The 21,392-nt window shown below is 37.2% G+C and overlaps 1 protein-coding gene across 4 annotated transcripts in view; it reads right to left on the bottom strand.

Annotated features, from left to right (window-relative positions):
* Nucleotides 1-3,691: 3,691 nt before the first annotated feature.
* GSK3B (glycogen synthase kinase 3 beta) overlaps nt 3,692-21,392 on the bottom strand; it is a 165,743-nt gene continuing 148,042 nt past the window's right edge. For 2 of the 4 annotated variants that reach the window (XM_006210331.4, XM_006210332.3), the window contains 2 exons: nt 18,896-18,994; nt 3,692-3,872 (listed from right to left, as the gene is read on the bottom strand). In XM_006210331.4, coding sequence (XP_006210393.1) covers nt 3,805-3,872; nt 18,896-18,994 — 167 coding nt within the window. In that variant the 3' untranslated portion in view covers nt 3,692-3,804. Of the gene's footprint in view, nt 3,873-11,862; nt 11,913-18,895; nt 18,995-21,392 lie in introns of all 4 variants that reach the window. The other 2 variants (XM_031680768.2, XM_031680764.2) reach the window with 2 other exon arrangements.

Raw genomic sequence — 21,392 nt, 5'->3', positions numbered from 1 at the left:
AAGATGACTGGATAGGCAGCCTTTGTTAAAACACAAATCAAAAACATGTGTCTACAAATTAAGAGGACTTTAAAAAATGGCACAGCATGTCACTGGAAAGAAGGTGCAGTCTTCTGCCTTGCTGGAATGAACACACCATGTTTCAAAAATAGTAACCTTTGGTTTGGTAAAGTTTTTTCTTCTACTCAAGACATCTTATATGGAGTACTTGGAGGCAAAACAAATAATTCTGATTTTTTTCCTTAAAGGCCTTCATGATGGGCACACAGAAAGAATTAAACTGATTTTTTAAAAAGAGAAATTAAAATGACATTTCACTGAACAGGGGTAGAGGTGGCAGGAGGGAGGAAATCTCCCCGGTGAAAATGACAGTCCTCAGCTGCCAGGGATGCACTGCAGCATCTCGGACCACCGGTGTGTCCAAGCCCGATGCAATTCAGAAACTTCGATTTATAAAAACCAATTCTCTCTCTCTCTCTCTCATTTGGGAGGGAAGTAGATGAGGAGGGGGTGGAGAGAGAGAGCGTGGAAGGCTCCTGAAATCTGCTGTCTGTAAGACCCATGGTTAGGGTTTGGGGAAAAAGACGAGCAACATCTAACCTATTAGAGATCCTCCAGCTCCAGGGCTCCCTGGCACTGCACTAAGTCCCGGACGGACTAGTGCCAACTGAATCCAGTCACTGCTACTGAGGAGGAAATGGGTTCAGAACCAAAACAAAGGCAGGGCTTGAATGAAGTGAGATCATGAACATGGTTTCCTCTTTCCACTCCTGAGCATGGTATCACTGAAATTAACTGTGTAAGGGGCAAAGACACTGTATTATGAGTAAGTTATTATTTCAAAGGGAAAGGGAGTGGGTCAGGGAGACATGGAGAGAGAAACCAATTAAAATTTGCAAAATCAAAAACAAAAAAAAATACATGGAAGCGAAGGCACTCCAAACTATATAGATACACTATACATTGCTAGAGTTATTGTTACAATAATACAGGCCGGTACCTACTGTACAGAGTTAAAACTATATGGCTTTAAAAAGCTCGTCTACAATTTGTCTGATTATTAAACAGAATCACTGCCCTGAACAGTAACTTTTTGCTCATTAATAACAGTTCCTGGGTCCACATATTTACATACAAAACAATAAAACTTAAATTTAAAAACACTGAAAGAAAATATAATGTACAAGCTTGAATTTGGTGAGGAGCTTTTTATTATTATTATTATTATTTACAAAAAGATATTCAGAGACCTGGATCTCACTTGTATAAAAGAGTTCTGTGATCCCGCCATGATCCTTGAGAATGAAAAATCACACCCCTCAGCCCTCACACACACACAATAAAATGAGAGAGAAGAGTCTGACTTTTCTCTCTTCTTCTCTTACCCCATTGATTGGGGGGGAGTGTTTCCTAAAACAAGCACAGATTGTTATGGACTCCAGCAAGTATACCAAGCCCAGAGTAGTGTCTGTGTCTGTGTCCAAATGTTTGGCTGGGCAGTTGGGTCTGAAAGTAGGTCCGTTTCTGTCACAGACCTGCCATCCAGCTCCTCTGGAAATCCTTTCTAAAAATGGTCTATCAAAGCCATTCCCTTTAGGAATTATGCTGCCAAATACTTTCAGACTTCTTTCAAATCTTAATTTGTTCTCCAAAGCTCATTATGAAAAGTGAAACTGAATTTGATTTGGTTTGAGTATATTTCCTTTCTCAAGAACTCTGATACAACCAGAGGTCTGAGAAACCCTTCTGTGGCTTAAGAGCTCAGCTGAACAGTGAGTAAAAACGGAGATGGCTCACAGTTGCCTTTCTGGGTATTGGTGCACGTCAGCAGGCAGTACGACTCTCTTGGAGAATCACACACACTTGGTTAAGAAGCAGGACAGGGTGCTGGGACCCGCCTGAGGGCTGGCTGCCAAGAGACTTCACTTCCCAATCACCTGGAAGCCGAGCCCCCCTAACATGACCTAAGGTGGCAATGAGGAGGGTGAAGGGAGGTTGCGCACAACCTGGGGCTCAGCTCTGCAGCCCTGCAGTTACCAGCTAACCTTGGAAGGTGTGTGGGGAAGGAAGGACCGGAGGGAGGGAGGAAGGCGGGAAAGGTGGCCATCACTCAAGTGATCTTTAAATGTAAAGTACAACTGATTGTGCCTTAAAGATTCATAGGTCAAGTAATGGCCCATAAGCACCAAGGTGACTAAGGTTCATTTTAGAGTATATAAGGCCCACATAGACGTCAACCTTAAAGTATAAAGCAAACTAGTCGGGAGAATCTAGTCCCTCACTGCCAACGGAATCCTTCAGTCCTTCTGCTTTCCAAGGAATATTGCTTTTTCTTCAAAACAGAGACTGGGTCTTACACTGTTCACTGATTAGACAAACAAAACAGAAACAAAAACTCTTAACTTGGTGTAGGGGAAACTCTCACTCTTCTCATGCTTCAGCCAGTCAATTTTGATACTGTGGACAAAGGGAAAAAACAAGAACAAAAAAAGGCAGTATTGAATCTATGTATATAACATATATACACACATTTATATAATCAATTTTCCTATAAAGTCAGCAGGTACAAGTGACTGTTTATATCATTTTGATGCGTAGCTTTTAATATTCCTACCATCTAAAATCATAATGGCCTCTCTGACATGCATCAATAAATAAAATTTAAAAAGCATGAGGTTAAAAAAAGCTGAAATTAAATACAGATTCTAGATTTGGATTTAAAATTAGAACTATGTGCAGAATGTGACAATTTCTGCAAACTCAATTTGCAATTAAAAATATGAAAAATAAGCCAGTAGACTGTTACAGTTCACATTATTTAACTATAATGTCCTCTCAAATGTATCTTTCGGAGGGAAGCAACTTTAGAAAAAAATCTGGACAAATTCATTCACAGTGGTGAGATCTGCCCCTGGCCTGTCTCCTTCCTCCAGGTTCATCGGCTTTTAACCCCTGCAGCCACAGTGGCCGATCAACACCCTTTCCCGTCTTCTCCTAGGTCACTAGTTCAAAATTGTACTAAGATTTACAGAGAACCTTTGGTCAGGCAAACAAAGATCCATGCACAGAGCACACTTGCTCCTTCTCTGACAGCTTCCTAGGGGAGTTTCTTCACCACCAGCACTGATTAAGAGCAAAACAAAACCTTAACAAATCAATTAAGAATCTCCCCCTTTAGTTTCAAACTTTTTTGACCTCCCGGGTTACAAATGAGACACATTTCCCTTTTTGTCTGCCACACCTGCCACCAATATGCCAAAGGCAAGTCTTCAAACACCCGAGGATATGGATTAATTTTTACAAGTGACATTTAAGTCCCCATTGAGTTACACCTGCTAAGCTCCCAACCAATTTCAAGCTGTGTACTATGCCAAAGTCTTATACTTGACTTTAAAAGAAAACAAAGTTCAAAAAAACTTCAGCACAGAACAAAGTTTTCTTTTGTGGAAGGGGCATGAGGCAGGAGTTCTGTTTTTAAAGTATACAACAGCAGACTTCTGATAGAAAAAGATTGTCGTGGGAGAGAGATTGTGTGTTCTAGTGCTCCGCTTTCCCCTCCCCACAACCCCTCCCGCCCCCTGGATCTCCCTCAAAGTGAGAATACAATGAAACCGGTTTGTATTTATAGATATTTTACAAGGTTAAATAATAACAACAATAATAATAAAAAAAACTGAACACTAAAATGAACAGGTTTTTTTTTTTTTTCCTCTTTTTAATTTTCTTTCCAAACGTGACCAGTGTTGCTGAGCGACACTCAAGTAACTGGTGGTTTTTCCTGTGCAGCTGGCTGCTTGGGACTGTTCAGGTGGAGTTGGAAGCTGATGCGGAAGCGGCATTATTGGTCTGTCCACGGTCTCCAGCATTTGCATCTGCAAATCAAAGCCCCGAGAGAGAGCATGAGCAATGCTGTCACATCCCAGAGAGAAAAGTATACTGCCTCAACCGCAGACTGTGAGCTGTGTCTGGAATGTTGTTTTAAATCTGGCCAGTACTATGAAGTCTGAATTTCTTTCTGCTTAGAGTTAAGTCTGTGCCTTGGCCTGGTCTTGGTGCAGGGAAGGTAGTGTCTTTGAGTAAGTTACAGACTCTGAGACCATGTCTGCCAGAGCTCTTGCCACAGCTGGGATTAGCAAAGCATGAATACTCACCTGGAGTCTAGCTCACTTTAAAATAAATGAACAGTGCACAGCTGGGAAGACTTGCTAGACGTTCTGAATAGTGTTACATTGTGCCATCTGCTTAAGTGGGTGAATGAGTGGAGGCAATGGAAGTAATATGGGTCACTGTTGATAGGCAGAAGCACTAAGCGTAAATCAAACTCAGATGCTTGCTAAGTACAGTCCCTCTTCATTATTCATAGAAATGGAAGACAACCAGCAAAAAAGAAACAGCCCTCGTAGTACCAATTCTCTTATTCAAGTCAATAAAGCACCTTATAGTCAAATGTCTTCACATCGAGCTTACTTTGCCTAATCCTTTGGAAATACTTCTAACTTTACAACTTTAACCTCCCCCTAACCCTTAAGGTTCATTATTATTTCACAGCATCCATTAAAGTTTTAACAGGCATTTAACTGTTTCCAGACTGGCTCTCCGTCTCGGATGGACTCCATCTTGGCCACAGACTCCTGTTTCAGTGGCTGGTCAAGTTGCGTCCCTGTCATTCCACATATGACTGGGAATATTCTGTTAGGCAATTTTCTCTCAAACACTTCACAATAAGTCCTGAGCAAGAAGAAGTGTCTTGACTGAGAAGGGCAACTTCCAAGAGCCATCGCCCTAGAAGTCATTATCACCTTTGGCCATCAAGGCTGGTGATACCAAGAAAGAGATCCAGAGTCTCGTTTCTCTAGAGACTGAAGCTCTCCTGTATTCTATGATGAGTAGAGTAAATAAATGTCATGGATGAATACAACATTTGGTCCCTGGATCTTTCTACTCTGAATTTTTTAATTGAGCAAGAAACAAAGACCCCAAGGACACACAGCAACTCTAGCTCAAGGAACTCTTAAGGACTAGCTATTCAGTTTATCATTTTGATAGCCGCTCTTTAAAAACAGTGCTTCCTTTCTAAATTCCTGATTGTTCCTCAAAATAATCTGCCTTTATATACATTTAACTCAGCCTTTGGGGGAAGAAATGTTTGTATCTCTTAATATGAGTGGTGGTGCTTAGTTCATTTAATTTCCTTCACAACACCTGCTTCTAATCCTGTTTTCACGCAAATGACTGCAGACATTATGGCATCAGGGTCCATGCATTAGGCTCATGCTGCCCATGGCAGTGCATCACGTGAACCTACTTGGCCTGGCACACGGACAGGTGACAAGAGAGGGTATATGCTATACAGCATAGAACCTAGTCTTCAAAGGCAGGTAAACAGCCTTTTGCAATAATCAGTAAGTGACTATATCTAATACTTCATTCTTAACTCCTGGTTTTTCTTGGATATGCCCTGCTTAGTAGGAGTTTTACTCTCAATGATCATCCAAATTCTGTGCATCAGTAACCTAACATCAATTCCTGTCCAGGCCACAGGTTCCTGTAAGGTTTTCTCCAGAAAAATGTTCACTTTCATAATCCAGGCAGAAGTTGCATTAAAAACAACACTCCTGAGAAAGCCTGGAAGGCATAGAGATATCTCAGAATTAAAACGCTCCTCACAAACCCATGCTTACTGTACCATTCCCTGTGCTTTGGATGACACTCAGCCTATGCGCAATCATCATCCAACAGCACTTCTCTCTCATTTCAACGTGTGAGGATGACAGATGCATTCTGGTCTTCCTCAGGACATAGGGATCACCCATCATCAGGAATTCATGAGCACACACACACCAGCACCATTAGCAGCTCTGGCCATAGTAGTCATTAGCTATCGGCCAACACCCACCAAGGCTCAGCTACATGGCCAGCCAACCAGCCCATTTTATCAATCTACTCTTTGGCAACATCCTATTCAGCTACTAATCTGCAGATGTCTCTCACTGGCTACTACCTGTGAGCTTATGACATCCCCAAACTTGTCTCCCCTTCCTTGGATAAACTGAAAGCTGTTTGTATGATCATAATAAAAAGCACAAGCCTTTTAAATGGGCATGTAACCAGATACAAATTCACCTTCCCAATAAAATTTGAAAAGACATTCATACTCCTCAGATTTGCAATTTAATGATCTCTTATCTTCTTTGAATTATTTCCAAATCACCTGATGAGTAAAATTTTAACAGCTAATTATTTTGATCACAAATATCCTTGATATCTAAAGTCACAGCACTAGACTCACTCATCAAAAAAACCCCAAAACCCTTTGCCTAGTGAACGCCACTTGAAGTCAAATTATACATGTGCTTGCTGAGAAAAGGAACAGAGTTCTCTGCTTTTCAGAGGGAGACAAAGCACAGGGATGAGAAAAGCAAAACAAACAAAGTGAGCTTTCATAAACTTAATAGTGGCTCCAACAGACTATCTGGTTTTGTAACTGAATAAAGCTCTTCTTGGTACATGCTTATTTAGATCCCATTGTCAAGTCTATAAATTTATTTTACAGAGTTGAATCTGAATTAATATGGGCTCTCTATAATAAAAATGTTCGTTAATTTAAAATTCTGATTAATTGTCGCTGGACTTAGATGTTTACTGTAATTTCTGTAACTTTTCTTTCAAACATTTAAACAGTAACTCTTTAAAAGCAGCAAAGTTCATTTTGCTTCCCCTCCATTCCCTTCCCTTTATATACGTACTGGTAAAAGTGATGCGACCTGGTATTATGATTGAAAGGTAGGCTCAGGTCTGTTTTCTTTTTCCCCCACAAAGGATCCAACCGTGAATAATCAAAGACTAATTAATTGTCCAGTCTCTTCTTTTCAGTCTTGAGATGCTCTTCTGAAGTTCACACTGACTTATCTTCCTTAAATCTAATCCAATTCCACAAACATTATTGAGCATAAAATCTAGTTGTACAACTTAATACAAGTTATTTAACCTCTCTACTCTACCTTCAATTTCCTCATCTGTAAAACAGTCATAATACCACCCATCCATGAGATAAGGCCTATGAAGTGCTTAGTAACTGTCCAATAAATGGAAAGGTGAAAGAGAAATACATCAGTCACAGTTCAGCATGATCACAATAACCACCAACACCACAGGTGAGTCATTTAGTCCACACAGCAACCCCAAGAAAGAGATACAATTATTGCATTCATTTTGCAAATGGGAAAAGGGAGGCACAAAGAGATGAGGCAATGTGTCCAAGGTCACAGAGCTAACAAGTGGGAGAGCTGAGTGCACAGAGAACAGGAATGATGACCTTTATGGGTGGTAGGAGACAAGCAGAAGAGATTTCCTAGCAAAGGGAGAATAGAGGGCTTTCATTCAGACCTAACCCCTACTTAGTCCAATGTGATTTCTTGAAGCCTATTTCTATTAACTAAAGGGTTACTACATTAAAACAGGTCCGTGAATTTAAATTAAGAGTGTACTTATCTTATTACCTAATTTTCAGTCTGTATGGGGTATATAGAGACAAAAGCGTTTTGGAAACAACTAAAGAGCTGGTATTTCACCAAATTCCAACTTCCTAGAAACCAATGCCCATTACTCACCTTCTGATACTGCTATACAATAAACACACCAAACAGCAAACATACCAACTAGGGACGGACTTGAGGGAGGATGGGGAGAATAATCAGCTTTGGGGGAGGAAGGTCTAAGATCATTCTTTTACATTGTGGTAGCCACCTTCCAAGATGGCCTCAACGAGTCATGTCTTTTGAATCCATGCCCTTGTGTAGTCCCTTCCCTCAGTAAACAGGGCTGGCCTGTGTAACCAACAGGATATTGCAGAAATAATGGTGTATGACTTCCAAAGTTACGACATGAAAGACACTGGCTTTCACCTCCTCCTCTTCCTTTGATCACTTGGTCTAGGGGAAGCCAGATGCCACAATGTGAGACACTCAAGTAGCACCAGGGAGAGGTCCACATTGTAAGAGGCTGGGCCTCCACACACAGCCAGCACAGACTCACCAACCACTTGAAGCAGATTTTCCAGCCCCAGGCAACAAGCCTGCCAGACACTTTGACTGCAACCTCATGAGAAACCCTGACCCAGGATTATATGCTTCTGATAGTCTGACACACAGAAACCGTGTGAGATAATAAATGTTTACTCTTGAGCTGCTAAATTTTGGGGCATCCTGATATGCAGCAATAGATAGAACTAATATACACATATATGTCAAATAACTTAAACGCCAGTTAGGGTTTGTATTCACAAGCCCATCAGAGCACTGCTGACCAGTCCCTCTACAAAGGGCCTTGGTATGCTCCTAATAAACCGTACAGGACAAGACGGCATCAGATGTTCAACTGTTTTTCCTTAATGCCGAGAAGAGTCTACAATTCTGTGGTTTTTGGATAAGGCAAGGTTATCTGTGCATGTACTGAGACCAATTTTATTCTGTGTGACTTCAGTGGTAAAAATGCCCCACTGGGCAATCACACAGTGACACTAAGGGTGAAATTCTAAGGTATTAGGTTTCCAAATAAAGTCCATCAGGCTGTGATTTTTGTCATAAATTTTTATGTGCAAAATTCCATATCTGATACACATATATTTTCTAGGAGAGGTTCCACAGTTTTATTTTCAGATTCTCAGAGTTGCTAGATAATTGAGTCATGAGTTTGATGGGCAGCTGTCTCAGTACTAAGGAAACAGCCCCAGGCAGTTGCTCAGGTGGTAAACCTCAAGTTCTCATCTTGATTCCTCACTCCCCCACCCCTACCAGTACATCAGCAAGTCCTGTCCATTCTCCCTCCAAATGTATCTGTTCAAATGTGCAAATGGGAGAGAAAGGAGAGTGAATGCAAGGTCCCACATTTATAATCTGTCACCAAAGGGTTTAAATAAAAAAAGCAGAAAACAAGGTGAGGAGGAAAGGACAGAGAATACACAAAGGAGCTGGGTTTCCAAAGGCTCTGCCATCACGCACTCATGCTGCAGACAATGGGTCTATAAAAGCTAGAACTTTCCAATGGACACAAGTGTTCACCAGCCCAGCAGCAACAGTGGAAATGTTCTGTGTACTCTCTAATGGGACGGCTGCTAGCTATATATGGTTATTTAAATTTAATTTCAATTAAATAAAAATAAACATTTAGTCCCTTATTTACCTTTAACACGTTTTCAGATTCTTGAAAGCTATAAAATCATTATTGGTATATTCGTAAAAGAGCATATTTCAGATATATCAAATCTTTTTTGTGTGTTACATGTACTTCACGAGTATATCTGGGAACTTTAGGTATACTTTTATTCCCTTATTTCCTTTATTATACTCTCCCAAGCCCATTTTATTATTTCTATTCACCAGCTCTCCTCTTTTTATAAGTGAGAAACGTCTCATGACAGGTCAACTCATCTAAAAGACACAGTTGTGGCAGCCTGGGCTATGTGGTTTGTAACATGCAGCTAACTTAGGATGTTCCTATTCAAGCTGTTCCAAGTGGAAATGCCTCTACTATAAAACTATGTCTCAGACATTCATGTTATTAACTGACACATGAACAAGACCATCACTCACAGAGAATTAAAGGTATACCCTAAGCTTATACGTAAAACTGAAATGAGTGTACCCTAAATGAAACTAATATGTCACTAGTAAGGAAAAGGATTCAATTTTCATTTTTCTCTTTATAATGTCTACTAGCATTTTGACAATTTTGTGCGTCATAATGAGGGAGAGGAAGGGGGAAAGGGAACATTCCTCAGCAAAGTATCATCAACTCTCCTGTCATATTATTCCAAGGAAAGGGAGGTGGCACAAAAGCCATGGTGGTTTCAGTCATTCAAAAAGTAGAACTGAAATTCAGATGCCAGTGAGACAATCAATCCACCAACAAACCTGGAAGGCTTGTCGACAAGACTGTTTATACTTTATCTGCCAGCAGCAGAGAGGTCTTTGCTGCTGTGAGCTCAGGGCCAGAGCATATTTTAATGAAGAGGTTTGGTTGTTCAGGGTAGGAAACTGAAGGCCATGGGGAACTGGGATATATTTTCAACTGTTAAGTTAGAAGACTTAATTTAGGAATAAAGAATAAGACAAGGCTCATGAATATAAACAGTAAGGAACTGAGGAGCACTTGAAGAATGCCTGGAAGAATGTCTGATACCACATTCATCAACTTAATCGAGAAGATTTTACTTTACTTTTGGAGGAATGGGAAAAAACTGAAGTAAAGTTTTTGACTTAATAGGAGAGAACATGTTTTGCATAAAAAGAAGCAATTTCCCAGAAGTGATACTTAGCACTGCTCTGGTGAAAATAATGACTAAGCTGGTTTGACTTTAGGTATCTATATGTAAACTTATTTAAGTGAACTTGAAATCCTGACACAGGGTAGATACAATCTCATTAGTGTCAGTGAATGTGTCAAAGTGGAATATGTGGATGAAAGTCTATACGTCAAACACAAGCCAATAGAAAGAGACAGGTATAGCACTGTTCCTAAATAAGACACCCACTCACCTTCCTCAACTACTAAGTTGGTAATGCCTAAAAGTACGTATGTGCGCATATGCACTCTGCACCTCCCCGATCCCCACTCCGCGCTGGCTAGTGCTGAAGTAATGGAGAAATGAAAAAATTGCCAGTGGGCGTGTAAACTGGGACAAGGTTTCTGCAAGGCAATTTGACAATATGTATATAAAAGTTAAAAATTCCTTACACCTTTTGACTTGGCAATTCTTCTAAAAACCAGGGCACAACCCAAATGTCCAGGAATAAGGAATAAGTTGGAATTACGGTACAGGCTTAGAATACTAGTTGAATATTATATAGTTATATTCCATCCCCTAAACAGCAAAAGTTCATTTAAAAAAAAAGCATACCTCTCTGTCCCTCTCTCTCTCTATATATATAGACATAACTACTTGAGAATATAAAATAGTGTTATGTTTGATTTTCTTTGCAAATAAGAATATGGGAGATTTTTATTTCCTAAAATAACTATATATTATGTTTTTAGTAGAGAAAAATCCTTGGCTTTTTAAAAAGCTATATATATTTTTATGAAATTGCACATCCATTTGGTTTAAGATAAAGAGAAAAGAGACAGGAAGGAGTTAGGAAGAGGAACACCTTGGGGGCATACACTGCAGATTCTATCACTAGACAAGGTATGAATGCAGCTCTCCCAATGCACACTGTAGAAGTGGCTGAGAGGCAAAGGATAATCACACTTGGGGAGGGGATGAAGGGATGGTAACTTATTTTAGAGAAGTATTTGATACACCAACTTAATTTAACTTGCTAATCTTTCAAAAATCAATGGAAGCAAACAATGGGAGAAATTATTCTGGGTTTAATTCTGCCCAGCTAGAAAAAATTGGCTGATGACATAGGTGACAAGGATTCTGGGGTAAAAATAACTGAAATAGTAAGAAAAAGGGATTACTAGCCCTGGCTAGATCTGAACCATGACTTGAGCAAAATGTATTTCAAAAAGTTCAGAGAACAAATAGGTATAGTTCTGTGGTAAGAGTCTTCAAAAGGGGCTAATAACTGACAAGAAATAGAAAACGATAAAAAACGGGATTCTGACCAAGCAATTGAACAGAATCTTAACACAAAGTAAAAGAAACAAAGAAACCAACTAAAAGGGTTTTCCTTGATGAGCTCATAATTTAAAAACATATAACTTTAAGAAGGGCATATATCCAAGGAAGAATAGAAAATAACATGAACCTATAAGAACACGGTAGATTCGGCTTAAATGAGGTAACAGCAAAAGGTTTTCAAAGCAAGATTAAGAAAAGTTAAGCCCCCTGACCAGGTAAAAAGAGAGAAGACAGACCTTGTCCAACTCTTATCATGATTCCCTTTTCTGTTAGAAGGGTTTTCAACCTGGAAAGGATATAACAAAAATCCTAATAAACAAAATGCAGCCCGTGGAAGGCGAGGGCAATCTACACATTTTAAATGGCTTTATTTATTTGTTTTTAAATCTTTTTTTTTTTTTAAGACAGAGGTACTGGCGGTTGAACCCAGAATCTTGTACATGCTAAGCATGAGCTTTTACCACTGAGCTATACTCACCCCCCTTAAATAGCTTTAAATCCAGAATCTATAGTCCAATAAATACATTCTAAAATGGATCACAAAAATTCAGAGTTTACAAATATTTAGGCAGTAGAAATTTCCCTATGTCTCACACACACACACACACAAATATTTAATTTCTATCTTTGATACAGCTATTTTTTTGATAGGAAAAACCTGTGTTTTCTTGACAAGAGCAAAGCATTTTACAAAGTTTTTCATAACATTATTATATAAACGAGTACCGTAAGGTTGGTCTGTAGCTAAGCAAACAACAAGAAGGGTAACCAGTCATTCAGAGACCATCAAAAGAATAATCCCTACTAAGCCTTGCCTAGTCCCATTTAACTTATTTTATCAGTAACTCTGGTAAAGGCAAAAAAAACCAAAAAAACAAAAAACAAACAAACAAAAAAACTAGTTGGTCCTGCCTTGTTCTGTTTGATATATTTTATTAGTTGCTTGGATTGAGGCAAAAAAATTTGTGTTTATAAAATGTACAGGTGATAGATAATTGTACCTAACATCCTGACACTTTAGAACATATTCCAAATTAGGATTTAAAATCCTCATTAGTATGGAGGGCATGTTAGCCATCGTTAAAGTTTAAAGGACTTTTGCATGTAAAAACTGGGTTGGCTCTATATAACCCCAGAGTAGGAACACTGAATGGAACAGGTATGGGGGACAAATTTCTAACATAGTGATACAAAGATAGTAACTGGAATATTCAGTAACAAGTTCCAAGTTACATAAGCATGGGACACTAGTTCTCAGTGGACGATAAGAAAGGTGAAATGAAATCAAAATAATAATTAATTCATTTGTGTTCTTCTTCTTCTTATTTTTTAGATTCCTCATATAAAAGATGCCATATGGCATTTTTCTTTCTCTTTCTGGCCCACTTCACTTAGAATGACAATCTTCAGGTCCACCCATATTGCTGCAAATGGCATTATTTTATTCTTTTTTATGTCTGAGTAGTGTTCCATTGTATATATGTACCACATCTTCTTTATCCAGTCATCTGTTGATGGACATTTGGGTTGTTTCCATTTCTCGGCTATTGTAAATAGTGCTGCTATGAACAATGGGTGCATGTGTCTTTCTGAATTTTATTTTTCACTGGATATAAGCCCAGGAGTGGAATTGCTAGATCACAAGTTAAGTCTATTTTCAGTTTTTTAAGGAACCTCCATACTGTCCTCCATAGTGGCTGCACCAATCTACACTCCCACCAACAGTGTAGGAGGGTCCCCTTTTCTCTGCACCCACTCCAGCATCTATCATTTGTAGACTTTTCAATGATGGCCAGTCTGGCTGGTGTGAAATGATATCTCATTGTGGTTTTGATCTGCATCTCTTTGACAATTAGCCATACTGAGAATTTTTTCATGTGCCTATTGGCCATTTGTATGTATTCATTGGAGAATTGCTTGTTTAGGTCTTCTGCCCATTTTTGGATTGCGCTGCTTTTTTCTTTGATATTAAGGTCTACAAGCTGTTTGTATATTTTAGAAATTAGTCCCCTGTCAGTCACATCATTCACAAATATTTTCTCCCATTCTGTAGGTTGTCTTTTCATTTTGTTGATGGTATCCTTAGCTGTGCAAAAGCTTTTAAGTTTAATTAGATCTCATTTGTTTATTTTTGCTTTTATTTCCAATACTCCAGGAGCTGGTCCAAAAATATATATTGGTGTAACGTATGTTCGTGAGTATTTTGCCTATGTTTTCCTCTAGGAGTTTTACAGTATTTGGTCTTACTAATTATTATTTTGATTTCCTGAATATGTGTAAGTACACTTGACTGTCCTTGATGATTAGATTATCGCATTCCGTTGATTCTTATTTTGTAGTTGGCTTCATTCCTTTGATAACACTATGTAAGCTTTAAAAAGCTAAAGATCTAATCTGTTCTTAGAAACAGTAATTAGCACATATATGCAAACTTAAAAAAATGTGCAGTATACTGTATATACATATTTACACGCAATATAATCTATATATGCAAACTATAATAATTCTACATTCTACCTAGTAAAACTGAAAAAAGAAAAAAAAAAGTGAAATGAAATCAGTGGTTTTCAAATTTGTTTTAATAGCAGAACCACTACACTGAAAGAAACCTTATCCAGAAGACTAATATACAAAATAGAATACTGCTCTAGCTAAAATTCCCAATCACATGTCACACTTAACTCATTTGGCATTGGACCAGATGATCTCAAAGGGGTTCCCATTTGATTAGTAAGACTATAATTTCTCAAGATTTATTAGTCTAGATGGTCCAGATGAATGGTCTTCCAAATGGAATGAATAAGAAGATCTGTTGCAGGTATGGAGAAAAACCAGATATAAATATTGAAATAAGAAATTATACTTTAGGGACCAAGAGTAGTATGTGTACTTCTCTGGAGTTTCTCATGTCACTCTGAGCCATGATCAATTATAATGCCCCCAGATACTGAGGTATTTTAAAAACAATTTTTAAAAATGAGAAGTTTTTGAGAAAAACAAACAAACAAAATCAACATCCATATCTACTAATTTAACACAACTGTTTTAATTGTTGTGTATTTCTATCTAGTTCCTATCTATATGCAAACACAAGTTTTGGCACAAATACCAACATGCTACACAAAATTTTTAGATTTTTCTCTATATAAATTAAGATGAATATTTCCACAAATGTTAAGTTTCATAATAATTATTTTTTATGGTTACATAAAAATGGAGATTTTATAATGTATTGAAACATTTCCTACTATGACCATTCAGATCTTATTGGCCCTCCTTTTGTTATTATGTAATTATTCCTATTCATATCTCTGTACATGTAGCTTTCTCCCTTCTATTAGATGTATCCTGAAGTTAAGATCTCTAACCTGGGATTAGTGACTATGAAAGTATGAATTGTTCTGATGGCTTTTGTCATACACAGTTAACAATTCCAACAGGTCTTTATCAATTCGCCTATGGTCACTGCCTGAACTGTGAATACAATACATGGAAAGAGCAGTTGAAACATTTGCAAAAATAGTTTTCTCAGTATTAATGTCATCAAACTGACAGAAACACTATCTTCACCATTTTCAAGAAAAGTGAGGAAAAAAATCTATTATTGTGGCATTTTACTGTACCAAAGTTCTTCTGGAGAGCCTAGAGAATAACAACTATCTATATACTCCCAAAATAATCTCACCTTTAGACCACAGAATAATAACCTTTAGGCCACAATCTGGATAAGAAAAGGTCTATTTTCTTTGCTTTTCCAGAAGTAGCAATATAGATGATAAATTGAGATTTCTGCCTACAATGTATTTAAAATTCAGCAAGATCTAATATCTGAATGCCATTAATAGCTTTGGCTATCAACAGAAATTAACTAAAATCCAAAGCTTATTTCATGATCATATAGTCAGTATAATCATAGTTGATGGCCACGTCATCATTCTACTCTGTTCTGCTTTTATCCCATCTACTTCAGGATTTAGCTTTGCTCCCGGATCAAAATAAACGTTGCAAAATTCCTTTCTTATGTAAGCCAGCTATAAAGTTCATGAAAGCTTCTGAGGCAGTCATCTAGGGGTCTCTGTATTCTGATCTTGCTCAAGACAGAAATGTGTGACAGAACCTGAACTTCAATGGTGCTGAGTATCAGCGGAAATGGTATTTTAACAGATCAGAAAATAATTTCAGGGTTAGGCTCTCTTCTGAATTTGGACCTTAGTGATCCAAAACCATTTACGGAGGACTAGGAGGCACAGTCTCAGGGTAATGAACTAGGTATTCTGCTTCTTGTTGATATGATTGCCATAAACTAAAAGTGGCTCCAGCTCTAAAATACTATTTTCATGTATTACATTCTCCATTAAATCAACTAAGTAAGCCAGTTATTTGGTTAGAGGCACATATTGCAATTAATTCACCCGAAGGCATATTGGGTTATATTATTGCAGTGCTGCAGCTAGCAGTGGTGATTAGAAATTTCTAATTTTGAAAATTTTGTATTTGAAAAACTTCCAGGTTCAGACCTTTAAGGTCTGAGGTTTGGTAGCCTGAGTTTGCTTCTTTGCATCTTGGAGCAGACTCAAAAATGCTTTGTGAGAAAAGCTTCAGCCATGTCTGCACATGTTCGTTCCCTCACTGCCTGGGTGGAGAGATGCAGTGAAGAGAGTCACAGGTTCTTCTTTTTATAATAGGATGGACGTCAACGCTGCCTTCCACATAGCTGGTTTTTAACACTTCTGTCCTTACTTGGTAAAAACAATAATAAAAATAGTGTAGCAGTTTTCCTTCACTGAAGGTCTGCTGTATGAATGAAGTGCTAAGCACTTTGTACATATTATATCTTACTTCTTACAACTCTATGTAGTAGGTATTTACTATTCCTGTTTTACAGATAAAGAAACTGAAGCTAAGAAAGGTAACAAAGAGCATGTATATTTTAAAGTTTTACTAAAGAATACAACTTACACTGCCAAATTATTTTAAATACGCATATATATATACATATATATATACACATATATGTGTATATACATATGTGTGTATATATATATATATATATATATATATATATTTACTTAAACACAGGCAGCTGTCAATCCCTTGACCTACAGGAGTGTTTCGTGAAGCATGTTTGGTGACATTACTTGGCTCTCACAACTTTGGCCCCAAAGAAAACCATTTTCCTTTAACTGTACTGTGGTGTTATGCCTTTGGCTTACACTGAAGGGCACTTAAAGTATCCATATGAAACTCATTATGACGTTTATTACTAAAATGACGATGAGAACTTCATTTACTCTCTCCTAGTACCAAATCTAAGGCCCTAAGGGAGAAATACTTCCCAAACAGCAAGGCCAGAAACACTTTGCTTCTCCTAAGCCACCAGTGTGCTTTTTATCTAATAATGAACAATAGGAAAATCTCAACAGGTATCATTTCTTTATTTACTGTAGTCACTAGGAAGCTGAGAGCAGTATCTGAAATCCTCTTTGGTAACTATTAAGATACTCAAGGTACGCATTTCTGTAAGCTGACTGTAGCTCTGCCTTCAAGCATACCTCTATTAAATTCCTCATACCCTGATTCACTTCAACTTTGAAGTAAACTCTGAGGATCAAAGTCCAATGTCAAATCTCCATATATATATTGAAATCTGATTTCAATAGCTATTAGAATGTGTAGGTTACAGTTAAATATTTTTTGATAACTGCTGTAACCTCTATGTATCAAAGCAACAAAAAAATCAGGTTACACTAGGCTCCTACCAGGCAGACAATTCGCCCAAAACCTTATTTGCAATCATTAAACTAGTTTAGTATTTCACATTAAGAAAATCATTTAAAATTACCCAGAATTTATCAATCAAAATTCTCATTTTTATTCATAGTCTAAAACAATTCCTAGAAACTAGCTCAACAAATAACTCTTGTTAGTTCAGGGTTAGGGCCTATTTAATTGTTTGAACAATCAATGTAATCTAACTTGGACTAGTGACTTATTAAGTTTATTAATAGTTCATTTAAGCAATTTTGTCTTCTAAATAAGAAGGTTATAGTTAAAATAACAAAAAAACCTATTTTTACATGTTAAAAAGTCAAAGCACATTTCAGTACATATTTGATTTGTACTTTATCACTCTGGAGAATATTGTCACTCACTTTATAGATTGAGAACACTATTAAAGTTCAAATGACTTTCTCAAGGTAGCTAATGCTGATGAAACTAGAACTAGAAAAGAGACCCTTCTTTCTTGACTTTTTCTGGAATGAAGATAGGACATGGATTAGAACGAAATGTTTTACATCTTTGTTAACAATATCCTAAAGATCAAGATCGGACAGGAACAAATAACTTTGTGTCAAATGGGATAGATTTTGACCTGACTACTGAATGCTAAGAACTAGTAACGAAAGATTTTATCTCCTGTAGCATAAATGCCCTTGGGCAAAAATGGGTCTGACCCAACTTAGTTCAATGTAATAGATGAAGAAATGAAAACAGAATCAGCTCCTGACATACGCTTTTTGTAGGGGAAAAAAAGGGTTCCAAATTCTGAGCCCAACTGTACTAGCTATTATATTTCTAACTTCATTTTAAACAGCATCCAGCCGTCCTTCGGAGGACCTTCAATTCATTCAAGAGTTTAGTATTTTCAGAATATCTATAATGTAGTGATTCTCGCTAAATCAGGCCCCAACATTAGCTAGCTAAGGGACCACAGCGTACCTGAGCTCTAAACTGGGAGACTGTGTGGGCATTCTTTTTTTTTTTTCAATAGATAAGGTTTAGTCATATTCTGATCTAAGTCGTAGTTAAATGTATTTGCATTGCAGTTTTAACCCTTTCAAATGATCAAATTATATCAACCTATATTTCACACTTTTTGCAAAATTTGCCTATCAGTATATTAATATAATTTACATTCAGAGTGATGGAACTAAAGTGAATTATCTTCAACATTACATTTGTACAGATTGCTTTCTGCTTATTAAGCATCTCATCTGATATATATTAATCAAGAAATTAGATGGAAAGTATGACTTTTAAAATAACAACTAAAGTGACATAACATTACAATGAGATATTGTATACCTTTATTTATGGGGCCCTTCTGTGCTTTTCAGAAATAAAGCAACATATTATTCTTAATCTTTTGGCTGTGCTGTGTTTCTGAAACTTGGAAGGTATTAAATGTTCACATTCATCAAATGTGAAGATAAAACAGAGGAAAAAAAAGCAGAATATGCTTTATAGAAGAGACTTATGTATTCTTACCTGAGGCTGCTGTGGCATTTGAAGGGGTTGAAGCAGCTGCTTGAATCCGTGCATGAGGAGGAATAAGGATGGTAGCTAGAGGTGGATTACTTGACAGTTCTAGAGAAAAGGCAAGATAAATATATGTTAGAGCCCATTCAACTTTTATGTGAAACTATTTTATTGATAGTACACAACAGATGATAACAGCATTAAAACACCAGTTTAACAACAACAAAAAAAGACATGATAAATTTACAACTGAAAAATCAATCAATGAGGTAGTAACTAACATATAGAGAAAGCCCAGAGAAATGTTGTGATACTTAACATAGGTGCTATCTGCTAAAAGGCACTATCTTCAGAGAACTGAAGATATCCTCGGGGAAGATACTGGCCAAAAGTTTGAGGGTAAGCATATTAATAAGATATATTTCCATTTTTCATTAACTTTAACATACTGTGTTTCCCTATACTACTCTGACAGTATTTGACTGTAGGAATTGAGGGTGATGGTGTCACAGAAAAGAGAATATAACTGTACTCTGTATGTCTGCATGCACAGACCAGCTTACTCAATGGCAGCTAAGATTTATCCAAACACTAGTGGAAATATCTGTTCAAAGTCTCATTGCTTTTATTAAAAATAAGAATGTCTTTATTCAACCCTATTTTGCTTTTTAACTTAGTAAAATTGTTACTTTTTAAGTCTGAAATAGGCTTTTATTTGCACATGGAAATTTTCTGTCAACTGTATACAAACTAGTGTTCTTTAAAGAATCCAGTTCTGTATATCAGCCTTGAGAAATAATTTTAAGATAATAGCAAAAATGGTGGTAAGCTTGTACATATAAACATCTGGTGTTAACTTTAGTAATGTGACTGTTCTTCCAGTCTGCCCGGGATAAAACCCTGGTTTATTCTTTTGTTCTGGCATTTAACTAGTGAGTGCTCATTTTCACTCTAACAAGTGTCACAATTTGAAGGAATCATTGTAAGACCACACCAGCTACAGGAAGACATTATCCTCTGAGTTACAAGCAATTCAGTTATGGCATGGACTAAAAAAATTTAGGCAATAGTGTTTTCTTTCAAGTAAAATTCACATATATAAAATTAACCATTTTAAAGTGTACAATTTTGTGGCATTTTAGTACATTCATAATGTTGTACAACCATCACCTCCTATCTAGTTTCAAAACATTTTCATCACCTCAAAGGGAAACCTTTAGGCAATTACCTCCCTTTCATTCCTCCTTCCAGCCCCTAGCAAGGGATATGGTGTTTTAATGCAGTACTTTAAAAATATTTTCTGGTGCAATGCCTCTGGTAATATTGATTTATTCAACTTGGTGCCTAAATATCTAAATTTTGTACTAAATCAGATACTAAATGATAACCTGGTAAAAAGAAGTAATGTGCTAATGTTAAGATTTATGAAAAATGAATGGGAGGAAAAGCTCTAAACTAAGAGAAGACTATTCATTCTCTTTTCCCCTTAAACGAGAAGACGTAGGTCAGTTCATCAAATAATAATCTTCCCTGGGAAGATAATTGGAAAACCACTACCCTAATGATCAGGTTCAAAGAGATGCTGTTTTTCCATAATCAGCTTTAGTAGCTGGTCTCACTGAGGAACAAAAAGGCCTTACGCAGTTTTACTTCATGTCAGTACAATTTTAACCCACAATCTTATACCAAGGAAAACAAGAGAATCTCTGATAATTGTGAGGGCTAATGAGTTTATGGTTCTAGGAATAAAAATAGATGCAGGATGTGGGAGTTACTCTTAAGTAACCTAAAAGAAAGGCAGATTTACCATCCCAATTAAGATTAAAATCTAAAATAGAAAAGCCTCTTCAAAATCCATCCATCTACCCACCCACACCTTCATCCATCTAATAATACTGAGCATGAAAGAGTGTGTTAGGTCTCTGGATAGACAGATAAAAAGACAGTTGTCTGCCTGGTTCAACAGAAATAGAAAATGGAAGGACAATTGTACAAACTAGCTGGCAAGAAAGGCATTCAACCGATTCAGGACAGAGGCATTTTTAAACTAAAAGATTTCTATGCCCATGTGCCCAGTATCTAAAAGAAAAATCTAAAAAAGTAAAAGATGAACAGAGATTTTAATACAAGACATTTTGACAAAGCCATTATTAAGGTAATCTTTAAAATAAACTGAACATCAGAGGTCTGTAGTCATGCTACTTAAGGTCCATGCTGCCTATTTTCTCTCATTCATTTACTCTCTTTTACTAGATCACCTACCCTTCTGTGTATCTGTAGTCCACTCAAGAGCCATGGTGGTTTTGTGTCTTATTCTGGATAATGGAGTATGTATGTATGTATGTATACATGCATGCATGTGTACGTGTACACACACACACACGGGGCTTGAAAAAAAACAATACTCTTTTTCTCTAGGTAGTAGACAGTCATCTCGGACTTTGGTAGAGAAAGAGGGGTAACTAATGAAAGTCAAAGATGGGCAAGAGTAAAGAAAAGAAGATGA

Source organism: Vicugna pacos, chromosome 1 (assembly GCF_048564905.1).
Source record: "Vicugna pacos chromosome 1, VicPac4, whole genome shotgun sequence".
Lineage (NCBI taxonomy): Eukaryota > Metazoa > Chordata > Mammalia > Artiodactyla > Camelidae > Vicugna > Vicugna pacos.
The sequence above is the reverse complement of the archived record's forward strand: the minus strand, read 5'-3'. Positions and strand labels throughout refer to the sequence as shown.